We start from the raw sequence: 27272 nt of genomic DNA, 5'->3' as shown, positions 1-27272 counted from the left end.
TTTAATTGAGTTTTGTATTTTTATTTTGAGGTGTGGGAAGTTTACGTGTTTCCAGCATCAAGATAAGAAGAAAGTAAACCCACGGTGAAAGATCCAAGCCTCTGCAGACTGCCGTCTTTAAGCAGCTCCAGCTTTCACATACACAGAAATGTGGTACAGAACCAGCTAAATCAAGTAAGATCTTTCACCGTTTTCAACACTATCTGTCCAGATCACTTTCACGTTATAAACCTTTAAAAAATTGTGCATAGCTGATGTTTTACTGGCACAAGGTGTTTACTAGTACATGGCATGACACGGCAAGAAATCAGTGTGCAGGGAGCACATGGCAGCCCAGCACCGGGGCGGGCAGGCACAGCCGGGGTGCTGAGCGCAGGGCGGGCACTGCCCCTGCTGCTGCCTCTGCTCCTGCCCCTGCCTCTGCTCTTGCCCCGCCGCTACCCCTGCCTCTGCCACTACCCCTGCCGCTACCCCTGCCTCTGCCACTACCCCTGCCGCTACCCCTGCCGCTACCCCTGCCCCCGCCCCTGCCCCGCCAGTCCCCCCGCCCTGCGCTGCCGCTGGGTCAGGGCGCCCAAGGCACTCGCAAGGGCCCCGCCGCCCGGGGCAGCCGCGCAGACCGCAGGCGGAGGTGCAGCCGCTGGAGAGGCCCAAGGCAGCGGCTGCAAGGGACCCGCGGGGGGGCGCGGGGAAGGCGCACGGCAGCCCCACGGGCGGCCCTGGGCTGTCAGGGCGAGCGCGGCCCGGCCGCCGTGACCCGCCGTGCGCCGTCCTGCTCCTTCCCCGCCCGGCGCGTCCCCCGCCGCCCCCTGCGTCCCCCGCCGCCCCCCGCCCGGCAGACCCAGCCCTCCCGCAGCGCCGCGGTGCCGGGGGGCGGGAGCCGCCACGCTTCGCCCCGCTCCGCGGCTGCGCCCGGGCCCCTCCCGCCGCCCCACTCGGCCCGCCCCGGCCCGCCCCGGCCCGCCCCGGCCCGCCGGCGCAGGCGCAGGCCCGGGCGCACCGCCCCGCCGCCGGACTACGGCTCCCGTCGTGCTCGGGGGCGGCGCGGGGCTGCTGGTCGCGGCTGAGGGAGCTGGGTCGCTGCCGCCGCCCGGGTGAGTGGGGAGCGGCCGGTCGGGGGACGGGGCTGAGGCTGGGCAGCGGCCGCGCCGTGCCGGGCCGTGCCGGGCGGCCCCGACGGGGGTGCCGGGGCAGGCGGCGGCGGGCGCAGCTCTCTGCCCGCTGCCTTAGCACGGCGGGAGCCCGGCGGGAGGGGCCGCGCCGGCGGCGGGAGGAGGAAGGAGAGGAAGAAGCAGCGGCAGGGGCTGGGCCGGCGGCTGCCCGCCCCGGTGTCCTGCGGCTGAGCGGGGGCACCCGGCGCCGGGGCTGCCTTCCCGCCGCGGGGGGTGCGGGCTCCCTTAGCAGAGGGCGCGGGGCGGGGTTTGCTCCGCGCACCGGGGAATAGGCGGGCGGGGGGCTGGGGGGCTGCGGGGCGCCGGGGGATGCTACGGCGGGCTGAGGGAGGATGGGCGGGCTGGGGGGCTGCGGGGCGCCGGGGGATGCTACGGCGGGCTGAGGGAGGATGGGCGGGCTGCGGGGCGCTGGGCGGGCGTTCGCGGCTGGGCGCCGGGGTACAGCGCAGCGGCACCAGCACCCCGCTTTGCTGTGAAACCCGAAGACTGGTCACAGACCTCGCCCGTGGGTTTGGTTCACGTAACTTGCTGCTTGCTGCGTGCGGCGCCGGGCGAGGGGAGGCCGCCTCCCCCCGCCCCCCGCTCCCCCGCCGGCGCGGTGCCGGGCAGGGCCCGCAGGGGCAGCCAGGGGCTGCGGCCGAGGCCCGGGAGCCCCCCGCGCCGGGCTGCGCACTCACTGTCCCGTGTTCCCTGGGAATCTGGCACACAGACTCCCTGTGTAAGTCTCTGGAAGCTGTCTGCCTGTTTCTTGGCAGGTAGGCACAAGTTGGGCTGAAAATAAGTGCTGTTCTAGGCAGGTTGCTGTATGCTTTAAATTTGCTATAATATATATTGTACGTATCCTTAGGACTCATGTTTTGCTACTGTGTCAGGTGTACGGAGCTTGAGGGGTGGCCTGTGATGTAAGGGAGACCCAGAAGCTGCCTACCACCCAGAAGCTTTCCCTAAGTAACATCATGGGAATAAAGTGAATTTCTTCTGCTGTCCTGATCAAGGCCTGGAAGTTTTGCCGCTTTTCTGTCATGGCAACAAATACCCGAACATTTCTATAAACATTCAGGTTTATAGAATGTATATATATATAGCTTGCATCCGATGTTTCTTTCTGAATGGAACGCCTGTAGGCAGTTCCTCTGGGAGGAGAGACCGTGTGTCAGTGTCCACAGGCAGTCAGGCTCTATTGACAAAAATCCAGGTATTGTCAGGAAAAAAAAAGGTGCCAAAGCATCCCTCATCCTGGCCGGAGAGCAGCTCCCAATGCAGAGAGGGAACGGGCAGCTGGACCAGCATCTCTGCCAGAGGAGTTTCTCAGGGCGGGCGGTACCCGTGGCACCTGGGGGTTTTGGCTTACCCTGGCCATGTATGTATTTGGGATCGTAACACCTGCCCTGCAGCTAGTCTGATGAGCATGCCTGGAAGTGTCATGGAGATAGGTGCGATGAAGTGCTGCCTCGTGCCGCTGAAGCTGCCGCTTCCGTGCCCTGTGCCGCTTGCCGAACACGCGCTTCAGAGCTCCTGGCACTGTCACCCTGCTATTGCCTGGTGGATGGGTATGTCCGTATGACCCTGCAGCGTGGGTGACTGGTTTTCAGCAACAGGCACGCAGGAATAAGGTTGTATGGGACAGTGCCAACTTGGCAGCTTAGCTGTCACTCGGAGCACCCCGTCTGCAAGGTAGCTGTGTCCTAGTTCTGTGTAGTTGTATACAGGACACATAACAGAGCAAAGTGGGCTTTGTCTGGTTCCAGGTGCCCTCTGATACAGAGGAGAGGCTGTCAGGAACTGGAAATACGGGTGTCTTCTGATTTTATCATGGAAGAATATTCATGGTTCGTGTAGTTACTCTGCAGTAGCTGTCAGTCCCCCCTCCACTCCCCAGGGTCATTGAACGGACAAACGTGAAGTTGGAGAAGCTCACTTTGCCGGGTATAAAACTTGATGAATTGTTTCTTTGACCAGAATGAAGCCTCGGGCTTGCTTTTGTAGGAAATCAGCCCAGAACAGCTGTTCCTTACTGCCTGGAAAACACAATTTGCCTAAGCTGACAAAAAGCTTAGGCAAAGTTGAGCTGCCACCTGCTGGCTCCGTAAAGCTGCGGGCTGGGGGATGTCGCTGGTCGGTCCCCTGGGCATTGAGCCTGGTTGGCGTACTCTAGCCCAGGCTGGAGGTTTGGAGGGCTCGGGTGGGGTTTTGAGAGCTTTCTGCCAAGAAAAGCAGCATTGGGCTGTTCAGCAGAGTTATCGTAAGGCGTTACAAAAACACCCTAAGCAACCTGCTGGGATTATGTTAATATTTATATTTACTTTTCTTTTTTTTAAATGTCCTAGCCTTGGTAAATAAAGATAGCTCTTTTAAGTGCAGCACATTCTTCCTAAACAGTTCTGTATAGTCTTGCACAGTGGAAAATAAAATTGTTGCCATCTTAGGGGTTCCCGGGGGAAACGCTCGGATTAGGCTTCTCCAAGCAGCTGGGATGGTCTGGGGCCCTGACTGTGCAGGAATGCTGACAGCCCCGCGGACCCGCCTGCTCCGGACCCCCCTGCTCCAGGTCAGGGTCACCCAGAGGCTGGGTGGAAGGAGGCTCCAAAGGAACACATGAGATTAAAGTGAACTCCGCGAACGTGCTGGCCAAAACCGGCTGGGTTTGTTTTTCATGATGTCACTTCCATTTTAAAATCCAAGTTACGGAAACCATTTACAGTGGACTTTAACAAGACTGTAGTTTCCTGTGTGCAAGATATTTCTAAAGATCCTGTTAGGGTCCCAAGAAATTTTGTTCTTAAATATAATAGAAATTTCTAGGGAGTGAATTTTTGAAAGAAAATTGGAAGCTAGCTATTTTTAGTATCTCTTGGTTTTTAAAAAAATATTTTTGGAGAGGAGAAAATCAAAAAAATTACAACTTTTAGTTAAGACGTGTGTGAAAGTTGCTTGACAGTCTTTCACGGGATTATTCAGGTAATTATAAAACGGCCTGAAGTAAGGTTATTGCTGTCTTCTAATCTCTTATGTGACTGTGGAGTTGCTACAGTGAGGAACTTGCTTTACCTTATGGTTATATATCTGAGAAAAGAATACTAGCCCTTTTGACTTTTAATGCATGTCATGTTTTCACAGGGATGCTAAGAAGGAAACTTTAGAAGAAAACTAGCTCTGCCGATGAGAAAAGTGCAAAGTATTTGCAAAGCCAAAATTGATGGTTACAGTTTTGCCTACAGTTTCGCAGTAAGATGTGCCACAAATATTCACAGTCTAAGTAACTGCTTCTTCTAAACCTTGTAATTTGTAATGCACTTACATTACAAATTACCTTTCTGCATGCTGCACTGCTACAGTGAGTGAGGGAAAGCAAATACAGTACCAAATGTGTTTAATGGGAGGTGAAGGGGCTTGTTTGATTAGATTAGGGCTTCAGCTGGCCTTTGTGCCCTTTTTAGGCAATGAGATTTCTTGACACCGTGTTCTAAAACCTGACTTTTAGCACGTTACGTACGAGTGTCATATATGCTGTGGTTTTTGTAGGGAATGTTTTCGAAAGTTGTTACCAAGCAATCTCTGTGCAGTCCAGATATGCTAACCAGTGCTACCATCGTAGCTTTTTAAGGGTGCTTCATATTAAGTATGCTTTTGTATTTTAAAAAGTACTTTTGATTGACATGTATTAGAAAATGTGTTGAAAACTCTTTACATTTAAATTTGCCAGGCTACATGTGCTTCTCTTCCTCTTGCTGAAGTGAAGACTCAGTTACAGAAATAGTGGGGTTTTCTGCTCTGCTGCTTTATTTACACATTTTTTATCTTTTTTGTCTTTTTTTTTTTTTTTTGGTGTCTGAACACTGTAGCTCAGGATTTGAAATGGCTAATTTTATCATATTATAGAAACAAGTGAGACTATGGACTATAGGGCTATGACCTGAACGTTAATTAATGTATTGTAAAGGATGAGTAGTTTTCCAATGTAAAACTAAAACATACCCATGCAGTGAATAAAAGGTAGTTAATTCTGGGTGACAGCTTTGACCTGAACATTAATTAATGTATTATAAAGGATGAGTAGTTTTCCAATGTAAAACATAGCAATGCAGTAAATGAAAGGTAGTTAACTTTGGGTGACAGCATTGTACGGCAATACATGGAGAGGAAATGCAGCCTACATGAATGTAATGTATGGTTATGCAGCGCTACTCTGCATCAGAGCAAGGGGAGCATTATTCTGCAGTATGCCATCTATTCTGCTCCATATAATTACCTGTTAAAACTACACCTTTTAACATTTGAATGCAAATGGACATGCAGAAATGTGGTAAATAGCAGTGTCTTGATGTAGGATACAGATGGTGCAGCCTGGTCACAAGCATTGCAGTGTAATCAGCTGCAGGAAATGTTTTTCCCTTATGATAGTGTGTAATGGCTTAAACTGTAAGGAAGAGCAAAACATTAAGGCTCCTGGAATGAGAAGTTTGCATGCAGATTGTGTAGCTTCTGCTGCAGCTATCAGCTAATTGTCCTTCAGCTGTTGTGCACCTGAAGAAACAAATGCCATGAGACTGTGAAAACTGTTGAGGTGGCGTGCCAGGCCACAGAGACACTCCTTCAGTTACTTTTGGAACACAGCTTTGAAAAACCATGGGTGTGCTACCCTCTGCATTTTCTGCAGCCATTAAACCTGGATGTTCTCAGATCTGTAGCCTCTTGCAAAAGGTTCAAGCTCTTCCAATATGCTTGGGTTTAGTTCAGAGGAAGCCAGGCGTGTTCTTCTGATGTAGTTTGCCGTGAAATTGAGAGTTTCTTCTATTTTTTGTTATGTTTGAGAAAACTTTACCTAAGTTGGTAGTTCAGCTTTGGAATTATGTCCTATCAATGTCAGCTGTGGTTTAGAAGTGAGCTCTAGTGTTTATATCAGTAATATTTTTTAAAAGCAGACATGCTGAAAATAGCTGTAAATGTATTCCTCATTTAGGTATAGATATTGTTAGGAACTGAAAATTTACCGTTCTTGCAAAGGCGATTGTTAAAACCAGATTTACTTCACAGGTAAACCTGACAGAATGGTGTGGGTGAACCTTTATGCTCACGTCTGTTCAGTGTCCCTGAGTTATAATATCTGTGTGTAACTGACAGCCAGGGAGACCTTTCTTGATGTAAGCATCTGAGGTGAAGGAATCCTGTAAGCAGGGTTCCGTGTTGTAGTGTGTATATACAGCCCTTCTGTTGCCTCTTGAGTCGAAGGAAAAGATTTAAATTGATCTCGTTTTGAAGTACAGTCTTAAGTGCAGGTTTGAGGTAATACAGTTGGTATACGTGGTGTGAGCATCTGCGCTGAAGTGTGGGTTACTAGAGAACAAAAAACGTTTGCTGTACGTCTGATCTGTGTTGAGCGTGTGTATAGAGCTGAGCAAGGGGTTGGGGAGGCTCATGAGCCTGAACATATGGATCTAGTTTTTGCTCCCCAAGTACATGGTGGACACTCTCGCTTACTTACAGGGTCACTCAAGTCACCTTTTTGTGTCTGCTCAACTTGAAGCTGAACAAAAGGAGAATCCGAGAACTTCTTACAGAAAAATGAGAGAAACCAACTTGTCTGCTTCAACCCTGTTGTGATTAGCTGTTTGTTTTGTCCAAGCCAAACGCTCAAAAATTGTGACTGCTAGAAAAAAGGTTCCTTGTGCTGTCCTTGTCCATGAGAAGTACTATATAGACTGCACATCTTCTGAAGGACCCCAGTTTCCTCTAAGTATAATATTTAGTGAGCAGTTACACAGTCTGTTCTGGTTTGGGGTTTTTGTTTGGGTTTTTTTTGGTAGTAGGATTGACTGGAGTGCTGCTACTTAGGAGCTGTATTCTGTAAGCCTTTCTTCAAGGTATTTTGATTTTCCTCAGAACAGAATGTTACTTCAGTGGTAGTGCTATAATTAACTCAGAGGCAAACTTCCTTTGTTCCCTCTGTACGTAATAGGCAGGGATATGAGTCAGTAATAACCAATTAACTTGTTTGTAGTGAAGTTTTCCTGCACCGCCCTCGAACAGCAGCAGCAACAATAAATGTAAAGCATCTTAACTCTTCTTTTGACTGCAATATCTGTAAAAACCAATGGCATTAAGATGGACTCATACATGTAGCTTAGTTACTGATGGAAAAGGGCATGGCAGCACAGGATTCTTGTCAGTGGAGAAGCAAGGTGTAGACAGCTTCCATGGGCTGTAACCAAGAGTAACAGGGAGATATGGATACTGGATGAAAAAGCCTTCCTTTCAGGGATGTATTTGGAGGTTGAGGGTGCTTTGTAGTTGGGATATTTACCTTAACAGTGGTTATTTCTTTTTAAAACCTTTTTTTATAGATTTGGGTGAGAATAAGAATTGGGTTTTGAAGGGTTTGAGCAACTTGCTACTGCCCAAGTCATGACACTCCCATTTCGAAAGGACTTGGACAAGTACAAAGATCTTGATGAGGATGAAATTCTTGGCAAACTTTCAGAAGAAGAACTGAAACAACTTGAAACTGTTTTGGATGATCTTGACCCTGAGGTAGGTATTAGCCAAAAGAAATTTTATTTTTTCATTTGTTCAGAAACTAATCTGAAATAAACTGAGACTGATTTTTTACTTGTACAATATATTTTTGGACAGTTTTTTCATAGTCTGCTAATGATTTTATTTACATATATATATGTGTATATAATGTTTCAACTGTTTATTTCCTGTTTGCAACGTGACTGCAACTGTAATAGAGGAAAATGGAAGAAGTGATTGTTAGGAGGAGCCTTCTGGGATTTATTTATAAATAAAAATTGGTTCTAGTCATGTTCTTAAAAAGAAAGTTTATTTAGAAAGGCCTGTTTAAATTCCCTGTTTCCAGTGTCATCAGGTAACCAGCCCTTTTGCATCCAGTTTTAGTTTTTGCTTCAACGATTGGAGTTTGATGGGAGAGGTAAGGTACTGACCCCTTCTAAAGAATCCTGGTCCTGTATCTGGTAGCCTATACCTATTCCTGTCCTCGTGCTGACTTTGCCAAGAGGAGGCAAGTAATTACTCGGCTCCTGAATGATTGTCAGCTTGCGGTATTGAATAAGGACTACTTTAGGTTTCTGTTATAAAGAGCTGAATTGTGTCCTCTACTGCAGCTAACGTCAGAGTCCAGGACTTCTGTTTTCACCTCCTGATTCTCTGTTCTTGCTTTAATAGTACTAGGATTAAGTTTAATCCTGCTGTTCAGACATCACTTAAGAATACTGTGATCATCTATTTTGTGGCAGTGCAAGCTATTCCTGATATTTTAGTTGGCTTTGGCTTTTATAGACATTTTAACAGAGGAGAACTGGCAAAAGTGATTGGCTGTCTTTTATGACAGCCTGAGTTTCTGTAAGCTCTGTTCTTTCCATGCTAGTATCCTTGTGTGTGTGTGTGTGTGTTCAGTTTTGTTTTTTCTTTAGCTGAAATATGTTGATGATCACAAAAACCACCCCATCTTGAGTCAAGGCCAAAAGTAGAAATACTGTATGTTAAAGGCTGGACGATAGTAGAGGCAGTTGTCTTAAAAACCTAGAAACATATGGATGTAAGTGTTGGAGGAAGCAGTCTCTTGCTGAATGTCTAAACTGTAAATAGCTGAGCTGTATTTACTACTACTCATTAAACAGTGTTCATTCTAGAAAATAAATGCAAAGTAACTAGTGAGTCTAGTGCTGGGAGCTATTGTACTTAAAGAATTGCTTCAGTCCTATTCAGAGTGCAGGGTGCTCTGTTTTTAATTGTATTCTTGGTGTATAAAGAATAGATTATCTTGTATCCTCCCCTGCCCCAAAAAAAGGACGTTGGCAAGGGATCAAAGATTGCCTAAAAAGTATGGTGTATCAGGTTTGAACCTTGGGGAGAGAGGGAGAAGGAAGAGGGAAATGAAACTAAATGGGTGTTCACTCAGACTTTTAAAGCTGTACTTATTTGCTCCGTTTTGTTTTGCAGAATGCACTTCTGCCTGCAGGCTTCCGCCAGAAAGACCAGACTGCTAAAAAGGCTTCAGGTCCCTTCGACAGAGAACGACTCCTGGCATATTTAGAGAAGCAGGCTCTTGAGCACAAAGACAGGGAAGACTATGTGCCTTTTACAAGAGAAAAGAAAGGTAACGCCACCCTTTCCGGTGCAGGTGGTTATGAAATCTCTGAAGAGGGCTAGCCAGAACAGCTGTGAACCCGTTTATTGAAGCACTGGCAGCTCTAATGCTTTTTTAGCTCACAGTCTTTCCAAATGAGTGCTACTGTGCAGGGGTGGGATGCTTCCTGTTCGAGCATTTTGTGGCATTGGGCCTGGTGTGCTGTTTGCATGTAGCGCAGGATGGAAATAAGACTCAAAGATATTATCAAAGATTGCAAAGTTCTGATAGGGATGGTATCCTGGAAGTAAGAGCTACTCCTGATTTGTGTCAATAGTAACAAATCCTGTTGTGGCGCCTGTGGCTTATGCCCTGTAGTGCTGAGTACAGATAGCGATGTTTGTAATGCTACGCTGAATTTTAAAAATAGCAGTAGAATGATGTCATAGTAGATACTCAATAATGTTCAAAGATGTAGAATGACAAGGCCAGGCAAGTGGTGTATGCAGTCATGTTGTCTTTCTGTTATCCTTGCTGGGAGGTTTAATAAGATTGCATAGTTATTATTAACCAATTACATAGTTAACATCACAAGAAGTTTTGAAACCTGGCAGTGGTTTGTGTTCTAAAAACCATGGAGGCATTGACCTAATGAGTGGACGCATTACTAAAGCCTGAGGTTTTAAATCTTTGTTTTGGATTGAGTCTTCTCCTTGACTTGATGGGAAGCATTTCCTTTTTCAGGAGAAAATTAAAAAAGAATGTGCATGAATTTATTTCCCCCCCAAAACAAGAGTTCCCAGGTTTGTTGTGCCTTACTAAGCATTATTGGTAGGGACAGAAACTTCCACCCCTGTGTTGGGCACATATGCACAGGTTTTTAGCTGTCGACGCAGTGTTTGTGTACTGCTTGTGATCGTAGCTTGCCTAAACCTTCCCCAGCGTCACAGCAGAGCTGCTGTAGTAAGACTTCAGTAAATTGTTTGGTAAGTTGTAATCCAGCTGCCAGAGATGTTCCTTTCTTCTTAAGGGTTTGAAACCCTTGAATTCTACTTAATTTTCTGGTGTGAATCATTGCTTTTTTCAGACTTGAGTCTTCATCTGCTGGGTTTGTATGTATGATTGTGATTGTGGTGTATATTCAGTGAAAATTTTATTGCGGGTATTTGTATTTTTTCTGCCTGTACCAGTAGCTGTTACTTGACAGCATTGGTCTCTTTTTCTTTTCCTTGAAGTAATAGAGACTTTATAATGTATGCACTGTATATGACGTACTACCTCCTTAATACACCGTGTTCTGCCTTATTTGTGTAGTTTAGCACCACTTCCATTGCGAGATGGTAACTGTGATACTCCTTTGCTGATAAAGGAATGGGAGTTTGCTGCCTGAATCAGTAAGACTAACAGAGTTAAGGATAACATGATGTATTGGATGTAGAAGGCAAAGGTACCTATAGCAGCACGGCCCTCGTGGTACCTCTGCTGCTGGGAAGTACCTGCTGGTGCCCTGTTGGGCTGTGTAGTGTGCTGCTGCTTCCTCCCGCGTTCTGCTTCTTGCCTGACATTTGCTAGTGTATGTTGGGTTTTGTGATTGAGTTCAAGTATATTCAGGCCTCGTAGCTAGTTTGGGGAATCCCTTGCAGCCCTGCTAGTTTGTGCACAGCCCCTTCAGGATGTGAGGCTGGGCGTGGAGGATTGGCTCTAGTTAGTAGCACTTCTGCTGAGTATCAGTGCTTCATTCACATAAGCGGCACATGGCAAAACTATTTGTTTGGGTAGATAAAATCTGTGAGAATCATGCAGAAAAACAGAAGGGTCCAGCTGTAACGCAGATCTTGGTTAAGAAAGACGTCATGTCCTTTATGTAATAAAGCATTACTAAGTAGCAGTCTGTCTGGATGTTGCAATATGTCATACCAGTTTAGTTAGTAAAATTTCCCGTATCTCTTTTAAAAAAACCCAAACACTAAACTTGCTATTTAATAACTTTTTCTACCATTTATTTTAGTACTGTAGAAGAAGAGAAAATAATATGAAAAATGAAATGTAGCTTACTTCCATTAAAACTAAAAATGTGGGAACAAATGTTTACTAAGGAAATTCATGCTCTGTTAGATGGGCAGGAGGAGGGAAGAAGGCTAAGCTAATTTTGTAATAGGTGAGGGATAACCTTTTCTTTTCCCCTTATGAATATATCATGGCTCAGCTTTGACTTGCTGCTAATGTTTGTAGCCATTTTGCACAAAGTGGCAAACCTATGCAACTTAATCCTTTAAATCAAGAAATCATGATCTTTATCTAGATGTAAAACTTGGGAAGGGAGTAGAGCAAAACTTAATACTTGTGTAGGATGTTTTTTATCTAGAGGGAGCTTTTATCCTCATGTGCTTTTCTTTAATATTAAAACAAACAAACAACTACACTGGCTTATGATTTTTATGTTTGGTTAGGTAAATGTATTTCTGGAGAAACGCTAACAAATTGTGGAATGGGGTAGGTGAAAATCTCACTTCATTATCCTGTTACTTCAGAAGAAAACTGACAATCGTGACCTTCAGATCTAGAGGGTTTTTGGGGAGACAGGTGGATTAGAGTTGCAGCTATTTTCTTGGTGCTGTTTTTGTGGGTCAGGCTTTGCTAAAATAATTCTGTGTGCCTAGCTGGTCTCCTTGCTTTAACTTGGTCTAATTTTTTATTTCATGGAGTAAGCAGGGGAAAATGCATCCTCCTCTTTCTCTTTCCTTTTCCTGTTTTAGTAGAACTAATGTCTGCATGGCAATTTGGCCTGCAGGTTTATCAGAGAAACTTACCCTAGGTTAATTTAATAAGCATCCAGGCTTGCTACTGGTTCCTGGTAACCTTGTTTCCCTATTACAGCGTGCAGGAATACCCTCTCTTCCGTTTGTCCCAAGTACCTCATTTCGGGGTAACATGCTGTTATGATAGATGATGTGATTTCTCCAAGTCTTTGGAACCTTTTTTTGCTGTGTGCTATGAAATGTGGAAGATCTGAGAAAATGTTAAGTGCCCTGATGTGGTGAGATGAACAGCACTAAAGAAATGCGAAGCTTAACAATCCCTATATCATATTCTGTTGCATTTTTCCAGTGCCTGATTTTGTTTCTAAAAGCATTCTTAAAAACATACTTTGTTTTAAACATGATTTAATGACTTAAGTCACATTCTGTTCCAATTAAGTGTTGAACCATACAGTAAACCATTGTTCAAGAGATTCATGAGAGCAATGTGGTAATAATTTCAACAAAACTAGCTTTGTCTCAATCTGTGTATGTAAGTATGTCATAAAGATTTTACAAGGCGTACTGCAAGGAGAAGGATCTCTCATCCGAACAGTGAAGCGAGGCTGCAGGCTGTTGCCCTCAAGTGTGTTCCACGCATCTGACCAAGTTAGATCCATGCTTCTCACTTCTCTTGGAACAGCAAAAGACGAGAATTATTGCACTTGAGATAAAAACACATCTAACGTCAGTAATGTACTTTGTGCTGTATAGTGCAAGGCGTTAGCAAATTATTACGTAAACTAAGCTTTGCATTTCTACCCTTTGCACTCTCCTATTGTGATGCCCTCTTCCAGCTTTCCCTCTACATTCCTGCCAGGGTATATTTGTTCTGTGTAGATTTGCATTTCGTGTAACTTCTGCTTTAATGTTGGTTTGGCTGGGTTTTTATCCCTGCTCTGTCATCCAGAAAATATTGTTAGGCTGAAACTCTAGCCAGGTGACTAGAGCTCTTTTGTCGCTGCCCTGCTCAGTTGTTGCTCTAGATTGCCATTTGTGTTTGTTGCAGCAGGATTTGGGACGTTGTGTACGCCGTGCTCTCTGTTTGCCTTTCAGTCACTGGTCTTTAAAGGATGTGTATTACATGTTGTAAAATGAAGCTAATATCCTGTAGGAGCTTTGGAGAAACAAGTTGTCAAATTGACATTCCCCATACAAGACCGCTAGAACAAAATAACATGTGATACTCTAGCATTAATGTAAAACAGTTTTCTAACTCACTGCTATGTGGCCTGTAATCAGATAATGAATAACAGTACTGTTTCTACAGTAAGGCACTAAGTCACTTGTAAGCTGAATTTAAAAAATTAAATTGTATTAAAATTTGCTTACAAGTCAGTTGATGAACCTAAGTCTGTCACGTGGTAAGAATTAGTGATTGATGAATTGTAGATTGCATCAATTTCTAGGTTGATGAAACTTTAAGGAACATAAGATACAAGGGGTACCTCCGATGTTGCTCACTTTTCTTCATGAAGTCACTGACAAGATGAGCTTGTATTTGGATGTCCTCAGGTGACACTTGATTCCTTCTCTGCAGAGTACCGCAAAGTGGATTTTAGACTTTCTCCTGATCGGCAAGTTGTGGCCGTCCGCTGCCTACTAGCATGGGTGTGGGACTGTGGGATATGTGAGGACAGTACCAGCAACGTGCAGTGCACGGGCACACTGAACAGACCCGATTCCTGCAAGATTTTCAGTCCCACCTTAGATGCTGTGAGTCTGTTCCTGAATGTCTGGGGCACTTCAATAGCCATCGTGCAGCGTTTCTGCCTGTTGAGCAATGCGCCTGTGTGGAACTTGGAACTGGAGGTTCATTCTGTAGCAAAAAGCTTGTAAATTAATCCTGGGACGTGCATCATTTAACATGTTAGCTAAAGGCGCAGAAGACCTGAATAAATAATTATTACAGAAATTATGTGACATCTCTGAACATCTCTGAAATTTGCCTCTTCATGTTGTATTGCTTAATCTTTGCAGCGTCTTTGTTGGTGAAAAGGAGGATGTCATGTTCCTTCATGCAATCAGATCCCTGCTATTGGAAATGTTCCACCTGAGGGCCCAGAAAGCTATTAATCTCATGGGCTGCACAGATGTGTAGTGGTTTTCGTTTTTTTTAAACTTTTTTTCCCAAGCTTACATTAGTAAGAGAGGGAAGGGAATTGCCAAACTGTCCTGGCAGCAGGCCTTGAGTTAGGTCATTGTCCCCAGAGACACAGGGGTCTTACAGTTTTTGAAGTAAGTTTGTTAACAGCAGTAGGGAATAGGGAAAGACCTGCTTTGGTACGTGCATTATAAACCTCTGAACTCTGGGCTAGAACGAGATGAAGCCAATGGATGAGAGATTATATACACAAGGGTGTGACCTGTTCTATAACAAAAACTGCTCCTGACCTGGTTCATTTGACTGGAGTTGGCTGCAATGAATATTTCTGGAGGGGAGTGGCTTTTAACATGTTTGCTTTAATAAAAACTGAATATATTTCTCTCTCTCTTCAGGTTATCTTAAGAGTCAGGCATTTAAAGATAAATCTAGTCTCACTCTTAGGAAGCAAATGTTTAGAACCAGAAGCTCCTAACCTATGAATTTAAGAATTAAAGTAACATCAGAAAAAGTAGTTCTTTTTTGTGAGTACTGTGTAATGAACCAGACAGGAGGCTGATCTGGGTTGAAGCATGTTTTAAGAAAGTTGCTTTTAATTGAGATGAGTTTCTTTCCAGTGCCTGCTGCCTCCTGCACTGATGTTGTACATAGGATGACATAAATGATGCCGTAAATAGGATGACATTCTCTCCCCAGCAGGTGATGCTGGTAAAAGAAAATGGGGGTAGAAATGTACTGTATCAGTTATAGCAAAATAACCTGAAACGTTTGCTACCTAAGCCTTCAGTTCATGAAGGTTTTCTTTAGATCCTGAAGCACCACAAACGTAGTTCCTTTTGCACTGTCCATCAGTCCTGAGGTATGGGTGGTAATGCCTGTCAGCTGCTTTCAGCTACTGTTTGTAGTCAGTACAGTTATGTAAGGAGATTTATTTTCTGCTTCTAAATATGGATAATGACCATTTATACAACTTTCCAAAGAGATAGCAACCCAGGAACAAAAATACTGTGTTGCTAGCAACAGATCTTGATCATCAGACTTTGTTGTCAGAGAAAAACCCGATATGCTTCTTTGCTAGCCTGTGCTAGTGGTAATGCATTAAGTTCCTTTAAAAAGAAAATGAACCACAAACTATTGTAATCTGGGATGGGAATTTGGAGAGAGAGAGAAAAGGTGGATGTGTTTTGTTATGCCTGTGTCTGCTGTGGGGCACAGGAGCTGACTTCGGGCATTGCTTCCCGTGGTGGAAAGCAAAATCCTGCTTTGTTGGAATTTCCTAGAAATAAAACTGAAACATCCCTATAAAGCTTCTTGTCATTGGGAGATATTTAAAAATGCTAAACTTAGACTTGGTCCAAACATGTAACGATGCATATGTATGTAGTCTGAGGAAAAATATCTTGGGCTTCTGGCTTCTGCCCAGCCGGTCTGATTCTTGTGCGTGATGGGTTTTCATCATGTAATTGGGATGAGCTACGGTGATTCATGTGTGGAAATGTTTTTTAGCTATGAGTATGGAAGAGGGTGTGTTCCTGAATTAGCACTGAGACTCCATAGGAGAATTTAGTGCTGCTTCCTACCCCAGGAAATAACTGAAGGAAGTTGGAACCCCTTTCCCACAGCTCGCTCTGCTGATAGCTCAGGTGACTTGGAAAGTTTGAAAAACTTTGAGTAACTGTTGAGATTACATTTACAGTTTTCTAGTTGTGAATTACTTCTATCAAATGCATCAGTTTTGTTCTCTCATACCGTACTGGCGCTTTTATTTACCGCGTTAACTTGTCCTGAACCTAAGCACCCCTTACCTCTCCTGGGTTCTTAGCCAGTGGTAGACTTACTTGTTTCAAAAGGCCAATTCTAAATCATTCAAATCTGAACTGTTTTCTGAATAACTGTTAGAATAGCTTTTTCATATTCTGGTTTCTTACCCTCACTTTTCAGCTGAAGATACATGCAGGAATTTTGCTGACTACACAGACCTCTATTTATAATGCATGTCTCCTAAAATAACTTTTCCCATTACCTGTCTGTAACGACTAAAAAGTCGGTGCAGGATACGGTATTAGTTCTGCTCCTTTTGCCATTGAGTTGTCTGTGACCTTTCTACGTTAGAGAAATCTGTTCTCCTGGGTTCTGCTGTTCACAAACCATGGCTTTCTCAAGCAGCCCAGGCATCTCCTTTTTGACTTTAAAACTGGGTTAACATCTGAAATCAGAAATATTGTGTATGCTGTAAAACTGCAGTGAATGCTCCCGTCCATGATTTCAGATGATTCTTTGGTACTCTATTTCTCTGACACATACAGATTACAGTTCTGTCTGGGTCTCTTTCTCCCTTGAGAAGACACCAGTCACCATTCTCTGGTGATACTAAATTTTCCTTACAGGTGTTTTTTCTATGCTGTTTAAAATGTATAATGGAGGCTTATATAATATAAGATTTATAGACACCTGAAAATCTGTGGTAAGTAATGTTATACAACTGCTTATGGTCTTTCCTCATCTCTGACTTGAAAGAGCAAACAGAATAAACCTCATTCTTCTATGCTGTCCTTGGTGCTCTTCTCAGGATTTACTAAATGTAATATGTATTTCTTAAGTATAGAAAAGTTTAAAGATAAGTAGCTATATAAGACAAAGTAACATCAGACTTTTCTTTTTCTTTATGCCAGGGAAAATATTTATCCCCAAGCAAAAGCCTGTACAGTCTTACACAGAAGAAAAATTTTCTCTGGATCCAGAACTGGAGGAAGCCTTGACTAGTGCCACAGACACAGAATTAGGTGACCTCGCAGGTTAGTGTTTTTTGAAGTTTGAATGTACTGTGCGTATTTAGACAAGAAAGATCTATAATTAATGTGGTAATGTATTTGCTGGCTGAAATGTGACTATAGGAAGTTGTAGTTGTGATAGAAACTAGATCACGTTATGTGCCAGTTTGCTTGTAGTATATCAACTTTGTTGATTTATGATCATTTATAGGAAGGTAGATTATTTTGGCCTGCAAAAAATATCTGATTTTCAAACTCAAAACCTTTACACTGATTCCTCAGACTGGCTGATCTTTGAGGTGTGCTTCACTTTTCCTTGCATATAAGAATGTTGCTATCTGCCTGTATTCCTAAAGCTTCAGTCAAGAATTTTGTGACTGAGCCGCACCTTTAACTTTAATGCTTGAATCTGGTGAGATCAAATCTTTCAAAAATGTGAAAGCCAACTAAAAAGTCTATAATTAATTATTTTTTTTCTACATTTACTGAAGTTATTAAGAGATTGAATGGCTTACTGTACTGGTAACCTGGGGGTTTTACAAAAAAATTATTATTTAAAGGATCTCTGCATCTGAGCTGAATTAGGAACAAATTGGTTTTTTGCTTTTTCGTTTTTTCTTTTTACAGCTATACTGGGAATGTCTAACTTGATAACAAACAATCAGTTCTGTGATGTAGTAGGAAGCAGTAATGGGGTTGACAAAGACAGCTTCTCAAGTAAGTGTGTACGCAAGTGCTAGATAAATGGGTTTTGTACTGCATGCTGTACTATAGCATTAACTATTTCATGTTGCACTAGCATTCTTTATAGACTGTTGTTGCACTAGCATTCTTTATAGACTGTTCAGTCTTGAGTTGGAAATGTGCGTGTCTATGGCATTGCTGAGTTCTGGCAAGGGTAGAATTAAAATATATGTACGCTGAAATCTGTCCTGCTGTTAAGTCATGTTTTAGGGGATAAAAGTAGGCATAAACATGCATTTGGGTGTGTTGGTGTCTAGGTTTCATGTTTGTGTTTGTAATTCAACTCCTATGGGCTTTCTGAAAAAAGCTGGTACGCAAGAAAAGCAGAAAGGCTGTGAGGACGTTTGGAAAAGAATTGAACTTTGTGAAAATAGGGTCAGGGGAGGATGGTATGCTTTTTAGGTGCGGGAGAGATGTAAAAACTGATGAAATGGTCTTTAAATACAGTAACTATTTAGTATGTGTATCATTTATTCACAGTGAATGTATGTGACCTGTGTGATTACAATTAAATGTCTTTTCAGATATAGTAAAAGGTGAAAAAATGTTGCCTGTTTTTGATGAACCGCCAAATCCCACAAATGTGGAGGAGACACTGCAAAGGATTAAAGATAATGATTCACGTCTTGTTGAAGTTAATCTAAATAACATTAAGGTAATTAGCTGAAGACTGCAGTAAATATGTTGCTTTTTCTTAGTAGAAGACGCTTTAAGATGCAAAAAATATATAAGAGCATGATAGGCTTATTTTAAGTACAGCAGCCTTTCTGCTAAATGCTGTGGTGTGTGTAATCTCAGAAACCTGGAGCTAAACCGATAAGCCATCTTGGTTTCTTTTGCCAAATGTGTACTTAAAAAGTCTTAGATTTTCTTACTGCCAGCCCAGCTTTCTGTTTCTGCCAAGTTGGCAACAGTTCCAGCAGTTCACCATCCTGGAGTTAACTACTACTTGGAATCCTTTGTCCTCGATGAAGCAACGTGCTCTCACTTACTGCTGTTGCAAACAAAGTGATATTTGTACCTGACATCCTTCTAATTCTCTTACAAAAGAGCTGTCAGCAGTTGGGGCCGCTTCTGCTCCTAAGTGTAACAGTTGTGCTTTTAAGTATATATGAGTGAAAGAACACACAACTAGAGCACTTCTGACTTAGAGCGCAGACGGCAGTGACCGGCTGCTAGCTGCAGCCTCTCTAGCAGCCTAGGCTATTGGTGGCCCTTACTAAAGGAAGAAAATAAAATACATGGTTTAAGAATATTGTACAATAGAGAAATGCTAGCCAAGAGAAATGCCTAAAAAGGCAAGAGAACAAATTTTTTTATATAATAAACTGAGGAATTTGCTACCATAATTAATGTATCTAAAACTATTCCTTGGTTGCTACTACACTGTAAAAATCACCAAACTATAAATTGGCACATTCTGGAATAGGACACACTGAATGAAATGCCAGTCTAAAGCTCTAAATCTTTTCCTATCTGTAAGAGGTCAATTTGATGTTGATAACAGAATATTCAGTTCATGTAGATGTTGCTCAGTAACAGTTCCAAGATAGCGAAATATATATTTTTAACACTTCTATTGTGGCAATGGCATCAATGTAGAAAAGATGACTTCGCTTTATAGAGCTGGTGACTCTTAATAGCCATTGCCTCTTAACGTATAGCTTTGCTATACGTGTAGGCCTTTACTGTGATACTGCTAGAGACCAGCAATATTATTAGAGACCAGTTAATATTATGCTACGTTTTACTGTAAAGAGAATAAGGTAATGAAACAAGTTGGGAGGGAGGGGATAAATTTGTGTATCTCAAGAGAGTGAAATGCTATTTTTAATTCAAGAACATACCAATTCCAACGCTGAAAGAATTTGCAAAAGCCCTAGAAACCAACACGCATGTGAAGAATTTTAGCCTTGCAGCCACCCGAAGCAATGATCCTGTCGCTGTTGTAAGTACTCCTGCTAACGTGTTTAAGTGGAGGTACAAGGGAGGTGAGGATGGGAGGACAATGGTAAGGAATTGAATTGAATCCTGTTTAAATATTTGGAGATTAAAACAATTAAATTCCATTACACTGCAAAGTATGTTTTCTTCAACAAACCTCTGTTGTATCAAAGTCGGTAAATGATTACAAGCTGATTAATATGCAGCAATGCATCAGATGAATGAGCATGAGAAGAGTGAGAATTCTTTTTTCCCAATCCCTTCCCCCTATTTTTCATTTTGCTAACCTCCTTCCTGTTTTTCTGTTTTTCCTAAGTGTATGGTTTCTGATGTTCATTCCACAAGCCAATAGTATATTCAAAATTAACAGTAAAAGAAGCACACTGGAGGACTGAAAAAGCTCATAATCTTTTTCAAGAGTTTTCAGAGTTTTAATTGAAGAAAGTTGTAGAATAATTGCTTCTCTGACCTCCTTGCTGCCAAAGATTGACTTAAAGCATTGGCGTATAAAGCATAATATTAGACCAGGTATCTAGTTTGACATGACTGAAACTGAAGTATTTATCTTCTGGTTCTGTTTTTCTTATGTTGAATCAAAAGCATAACTTTTTTATTTGCAAATATAGAGGTAAGAGGACAGTGCTAACTGTTTTTCTGGGACAATACTTTGAATTTGTTTTAATTTCAAATTGGAAAGAAAACTTGTTTGAAAGACTCCATTAAATGAACATTTGAAAGCTTTGTTTTGGGTCAATTAAAAAGTTCCTGTTCAGTAGAACTGAAACTCTTGTAATAAAAATCTCTAAAGGCTTCTTTTCTTGGGTGTGGCTTGCTTTGGATTTTGCATTGTGACTTGATAAAAAAAATAAATGTAACGGTTGTGATTTTTATGACAGTAAAACTCAGCAGTTGCCTATTCTCAGTTTCTTATTTTCTCCAAAATAAGATCAGGTATATGCCATTTCCATGAGTGCTTTTAGCTACGTGCTGGTACTGTGCTTAGAGCTTTGCATTTTACTTCTTCCTACCAAATCTGTAGTCACAAGCATTTTGAAAGTCAGATCTCCTGTTTACAAATTAACCGTACCTAATTCTCCATTCAGCTGACTTAACACCCTTTCTTTGGCCTTTACTTAGCAGCTTGCATTACTCATTGTATGCTGTGAAGGCTTACAAAATGGAATTGGTCTAGTATGCTAATTTCAGATAATTTATATTCTGTGTAGCTTTTAGTTTGTAACAAGAGAAAGGCAGGCCTTTTCTTGTCTAAATGCTATTAAAAAGAGGAATATAGATAATGCCTGGTTGAAGAGTCACTTCACTGTCAAACAATAAATGAAAACCTGCAAAGTTACACCGTGCATCTGTCAACTTGTTGCTCCTATTGAACTAGTAAGTGGAAATGGTTATCACTGTGTCCTGTGATGTACTGTAGCAAAATTCAAAAGTTTAACGATGCTTTCTTGCATTCAAAGGCTCTTGCAGATATGCTGAGAGTAAACAAAAAATTAAAAAGTTTAAATATAGAATCAAACTTCATCACTGGAGTTGGAATTCTGGCACTGGTCGATGCACTGAAAGACAATGAAACATTGACAGAGATCAAAATTGATAATCAGGTAAGTGAGGTGGTGGTAATATCATAATTAAAATCAGTCTATCCTAGTTGATGGAATATTTTTAGAAGGCAGCTTGTAATAAACTTTCAAAAATATTTTATTTTTAACTATCTTAACCCTATGAATGATTGTCCTTAAGATTCTCAGAAGCATTCTGTTGAAATGGATTCCTAGTCACTTCTGTGCTTGTTTGTGCTTTTAAGTGCACAAATGTATTTTATGGCCTTCTGCCTTTTAGATTAATCAAAGCGAAGCAAAGTGTTTATTGACTAATGTGATGGAAGTGTTCTGATCTTTTTTAGGGTGAATACACATAAGCTCTGTTGTATTTCTGTACCTTTCATTTTAACAGAGGCAGCAGCTGGGCACTGTTGCAGAAGTAGAAATTGCCAAGATGCTTGAAGAAAACACCAAGATCCTCAAATTTGGATACCACTTCACGCAACAGGGACCTCGAGCCAGGGCAGCTGCAGCTATCACCAAAAATAATGATTTGGGTAAGACCTGTCAGTAGAGAGTGACTATTAAATGAATGTACAGGTTTTAAAGGTGTCTGGTTTTCTGTTTGACATAACCAGGATCGCAGAATATGAGTAGATCGGTTTCAGAGTTCTCCTGTGCTTTACTTCTGCTCTTCCGTTGCTGCTTGATGGCCTCTTTTTATTTTGTTGCAGGGTGTTCAGGTGTGTGAGTTGAGGATTTTTATCGTGGTCTAGAACAAGAACATTCAAATTCCACATGAGTTGTGGCAAGGAGAGGGGAAAAATATTTTTATTTTTTTTCAGATAAGATTCATTGTTTCTATAAAAGAAGTACTTGATATGAATATTGCAGGATATCCTCTTTAATGCCAGTACGCCCAGTTTCATTTGGATTGCTTAAGCAAGGAAATGGAAAGTACTGTCATGTACAGAGGCTGGGACTGGATCATCCCTTCCCTTCTAGTTCTGTTCGTGCACAGGTCCTTCCCTGCCTCTCTTAAAGATAACTGGTAGCAGTGGCATCTTTATTTGCTGCAGGAAGTTTTGTTGGAGCTCAGCTGTTAGAATCCAAACTAAGTGGACCCACAGAATATTCATTAATAATATAGCATGTGAATGGAAATAATTTATATAACAACGTCAAATACTTGGAAGCTCTCAAACAAGATAATGTGGTCCATCTATTCAAATAGAATTACATTTTTAAACTCTATTTAATTAAACCTATTGGCTTTAGGTGCTTTATGGTAATGATTGCACATCTCAGCAGCATGCAAATAGGCCAGGCAGTTTAGTAGTAGTAGTAATAGTTCAGGAATACATTAGAGAGAATGACATAGGAAGTCGAAATTTAGTTTCAAGATCTGCTTCCCCTCTTGGGTAAAGTGTAAAGTGGAGGAAAACAACTCTGGAAGAGACAGAAGAGGAGTAACAGAGCGTAGAGAAGAATGGCAGTCAGGCACTGCATAACTGTTTCTCAAAATGGATTCTAAACCAGTTATTTTTTCATTGTAACACTTCAGGTGTGTCTACTTTCTTTTAAGGTTTGTCTTTTCACTAGTTCTCATTTTAGTGTTTAACTGTTGGAAATCTATGTTTCTATTGATATCTTGCCTCTTGTTCTTTGCTTTCTTAGTCTGGAGTATGAGAGTAAAAGTTTCTGCAAATACCTTTTCATCTCTCCAGCCCTGAAGCTACAGAGACAGGTTACTCTGAATACCCAGCTGGGTATTGAGCACTGACAACTGAGATGTTCAGAGTCTCTCATTTCTGTCTTCGTACGTTTCTTCTAAAACAGTAGCCTGTATCTTCCTTCTCGCTTGTTTACACTGAATTGTGCTACTTCCCTTTGTCTGAAACTGTGTACATGTTGCTTTTAACTGCATGATTGGAGAAATCAAAGGTTGGAAGCTCTTCCATCTGTTCTTGCAATCTGATGAAAGCAGGTGTGCATCACTTCTGTCACCGATGAAAACAATTTGGATTCAAATGGAGATAAGTCTATGGGTTACTCTCCAAGTGAGCAATACATTTGTAAAGGGTAAAATTCTAGTGTGATTTTATTCTGATTGTTTCTTTAGGCTGTTTCTAAATCATTTCTTGAGACAGGAAGAGGGAGGGGAAACAAAACAGCTTTCCCTCGATTATTTTGATTTGAAGGTAAAGAAGATCAACTCAAATTACAAATAGCGGTAAAACTGCATGACTTCCAAAGAGTGGATTTGAGAACAGAATCACTTTCTTGTATAAATGTGCTTGCTCGACTATTTTAAACAAAATGGAGACGCCCTATGTAATTTCTAAGACCCTTAGCCTCATTTGCTATGTCTACACAGAAAAGGAAAATGCAATTTGATAGGGAAAAAATAAAATAGCAATTAAAAATACTACAAATATTGAGCAAAACTCCAGTCATTCAGTCAATCTTGCATATTAAGTCTAAACAGCATGTGAGCTTCTAGCAATCTTATTCACAAATTTTTGTTGCTCTTACGTTTTCTAACAATTAAATATTTTTTGTTAATAAGTAGAATGTTTTAGGCTATTGACTGTAACGTATTTTTTTTTTTTTTTTGCCAAGTGTATACATAATCTTAGATATACTGTGCGACTCTTGTACTGTTTCTTTTGAAGCCACGCAACCTTAATTCTCCAGCACTAGAAAATTGACATAAAGAGTACTGGCTACATCTGCTTACCAAACATAAAATGATTGTCCCCCACAAGTCCTCCCTCACAAATACTTGAAGCTGTTCATGAATAAGGCAGTAAGCACTGCAAAAGCATAAGCTTAAAGTGATGGATAATACAAAATGTTATTTACCTTAAGTTGTACGCTGTGAAACTTTTAGTGGCAAAGTAACTGCTGATGGTGCAGAAATGTGAAAAGTAGTTACAATGATAAAAGAATAAAACTTTTTTCTCTCTCTCTTGTTACAGTTCGCAAGAGAAGGGTTGAAGGAGACAACTAGCAGATCTTGTTAACAGAACTGTGGAAATTTCAAGGGTCGCCAGGGCACGGTCATCACCGTCTGCTTTGGCAATCTTGGACTACACTTACCTGGGTTAGAAGGGAAAAGACTGGAAAACTCCATTCCTTTTAAAGCGAAGCTATATTAATAATCTGCTGGTATGCATCACGTTTTTCAGATTGAGACACAGTAACTGCACCAGTCTTTGTACCATAGTTTTTGATTGTTTTTTTAAGAACTTTTTTGTATTTCAAGGCTTTGGCTGTGCTTTCTGCTAAAAATATAATTGCAAATCAATGGTATAATTGTCTGTAGTCAAAGAATGGGACATTCAAGATCGTTTGGCAGATAATGACCCAATTGAAATGTTTGTTAGAAAATCTGGGGGTGCTTATTTACATGGAGGGGTGTGTATATTCTTGAAAACAATGTGTTAGTGATAAGGGATTCTTCACACAACAGTTGGACTCATTGTCTAGAGCTGTTCAGCCTTGTTCATATGCACTGATGAGAAATCTTTCACAGCTATCTTATTTTTAATTCTACTTTTTTTAAAAGTTTTATTAGTTCTTGATACTGTGATTAAGTTTAAGACATCCTTTAAACCAAACAAAAATAAATTGGCTAAGGACTTCTCCCAAGAGGTTTGAGGGACTAATAAAAAAACAGAACCCTTGGGTGGGGAGGGAAAGGTGTAGGAGCCTTGCAAAAGGACAGTTTTTCTTTTGCACCTAAAGCTTTAAAGTCTTTTTCAAAAGGTCCCATAACCGTATCTTGTTCTGTATCTAAACTGGATATGTTTTTAGGCTGATTTCATGTGTTCATTAGCATTATTTAGTTTATATTCTTTGTTTAAAAATCCTTACCTACGTTGATAAGTATCCACTTCTCTAGAAGTAGTGGACATGCATTTTTTTATATTACTATATAGTCCTGTACAGAAAAAGAAGCCTTAACTGTAAAACCACTGTTGAAAGATGCTGGCAAATGGAAAATCCTTTTTTTCAGGCTGTTGCATTAAGCTATTAGTACTTCATATCAATCTATCATTTTTTAAATAAAGCAATGAAGTAACACTTTTAAGAAAGGATTTTTCTGTTGTGCTTATGTCTTGCTGTTGAAACACTACATAAAGTGTGAAGAAATTAATATGCAGTGTCAAATCTGTAAGGTGTAGTAATTATTAAAGTATTTAAAGTTCTGTATCTAAGAAAACTAACAAAGCAACAAGAATCACTTCAACTTCTGTACATAATCACAGTAGACTTCTTTTGAAATAATATGAATATCTAGAGGTTTTTTGGTGTAGGTCTGTTTGGACTATACTGTACAAAGTTTGCTCAATGTTGTCATGAGACCACAAAAATGTTCCAAAGGACTGCTTGGCTATATTCAGAGCAACAGAGAATTCAAATGACAACTGTTTTCATCGAAGGATCATAATATGGTGAGCATTTTATGTATAGAATACATATTGGACTGAGATTTTTGCATCAGGTTCTATATGCTATAAAAATTTCACAGAGCAGCTCTCTCGATGCTGTGCCCACGTCGTAATTTGCTGCAAATCTGATTTTGGACCTTTAAAGACAGGCTTTATTCCGGAGGTGACTTTGGATTTTACTGCAACTGTTCAGAGAATTTTAAACTATGGTGCCTTCAGTGCGAATGTACATAACTGGTTTATGCTTGTGGAAGAATGTTTTTTTCCCCCCGTTTTCAAAATCAGCCTTTTATTATAATTACAAATGAATGTGTTAACAGAATTCTGACTTGTTTTTCAGACAAAACCAAAGACTATACGTACTGTAACACTGACAAAACTAGAATGATCTCACTAGTAAGGAAAAGGGCTTCTTTTGGGTTTTGTCAATTTTCAAGAACTTTTTAGATTCTGAAATTTAACTTCTGATACAGTATGCATAAAGTCACAAGTTGAGTGTCTTTTTAAAGACAGTGCTGCATAAACATGGCCAAAGCATGTCACGTGCTGAGTTGCCTAAACCTTTATTTTTTATTTGCTAAGCACCGTAATAATCTTGTGTCAAAAAACCAGGCTGTACAAACAAATGTCTTCATTTGTTGAAGGGCTGCATGTTCATGGAATCTGTTCATGTATTGTGATTCTGTGATGATTTATTTTATCATAATCTAACAATATTGGGCAGTGAGCTCCTACCTGATGGAGAATAATGACAGGCTGGATTATGGAAATGATAGCTGAAATCCCTGCCTGCCTTTGTTAAATCAAGTTTAGCTGCTTAATGATTTCTATTCCAAAGGCAGGGGCTTTGGTTTGACTCTCAGGTGCCCTGTCACAGGTGGTACCCGTGGACATCAATATCTGGTTTAACTCTGCAGACAGAAGCTAAATCTGTGACCGTATGTCGGCACGTCCAGGACAGGTATCTACTACCAGAGAGAACTGGGGCTACTTTCAACCAGAAGCATTTGGGCCTCCACATTGTTGCAAGACGAGGCATCGTGCATGGAACAGTTAATAACAGTCACTTTTGCGCCTCCAGTGTGTATCCTTTTTGGAATAAATGAAGGAATTCTGTCTGTAGACGGGAATCACACACGGTCTCAGCAAAGTGAACGCCACTGTAATGCTGTCAGATGTAGTGACGTCTTGTGCGTGACTTCATTGCTTCCGAGTGCAGAATGGCATCGCTCTGGTAACCGGCTACCACAAACACAGGGGCTTTTTCCCCAAAAGAGGTGATGCTTTTGTCATCCTGATTATTTTCCAGGTGTAATGCAGAAGTCAAACGAACCACGGGTGTTGGTTCTGTTGGTTCCAAGCTCAGCATGGAAAGGCAGCCTCTCTCCCAAAGCAAACTCTATTTACTGTTGTATGTTAAAGAAATAAGTCATGTTCTCTCTGCAGCTCGTGCAATACTGTTTGTAAGCTACAAACGAGCAAGCGTTCAAATTAAATTTCCATTGAGGAAACACGGACAGAGTGGTTTGGCCTATCAGCACTACACCCTGCCGGATTGTAAACGCGTCTGGCAAGGTTGAAGTACCATGCTCAGCTGGGGGCTTGGGGCTTCTTTCAAAAAAAAAAGTCCAAGC

At 41.5% G+C, this 27272-nt stretch overlaps 1 protein-coding gene across 2 annotated transcripts; it reads left to right on the top strand.

The window, feature by feature from the left end:
- Positions 1 to 972: 972 nt before the first annotated feature.
- Positions 973 to 27155, top strand: LOC101919386 (tropomodulin-3). Of its 2 annotated transcripts, XR_008747982.1 has the most exons (11): positions 1042 to 1094; positions 7514 to 7700; positions 9135 to 9291; positions 16836 to 16958; positions 17562 to 17651; positions 18203 to 18333; positions 19519 to 19626; positions 21098 to 21241; positions 21594 to 21738; positions 24163 to 25641; positions 26516 to 27155. XR_008747982.1 is itself a non-coding variant. In XM_055809404.1 (10 exons), exons 2-10 carry the CDS (start codon positions 7575 to 7577, stop codon positions 24192 to 24194), a joined length of 1056 nt encoding a protein of 351 aa, XP_055665379.1. In that variant the 5' UTR covers positions 973 to 1094; positions 7514 to 7574; the 3' UTR covers positions 24195 to 27155. The 2 variants fall into 2 exon arrangements, 1 of the variants encoding a protein (XP_055665379.1); XM_055809404.1 differs by having other exon boundaries at positions 973 to 1094; positions 24163 to 27155.
- Positions 27156 to 27272: the final 117 nt, after the last annotated feature.

The sequence above is a fragment of the Falco peregrinus genome, chromosome 1, assembly GCF_023634155.1.
Source record: "Falco peregrinus isolate bFalPer1 chromosome 1, bFalPer1.pri, whole genome shotgun sequence".
In the NCBI taxonomy this organism is placed as follows: domain Eukaryota; kingdom Metazoa; phylum Chordata; class Aves; order Falconiformes; family Falconidae; genus Falco; species Falco peregrinus.
This window is presented reverse-complemented; position numbering and strand designations above follow the sequence as displayed.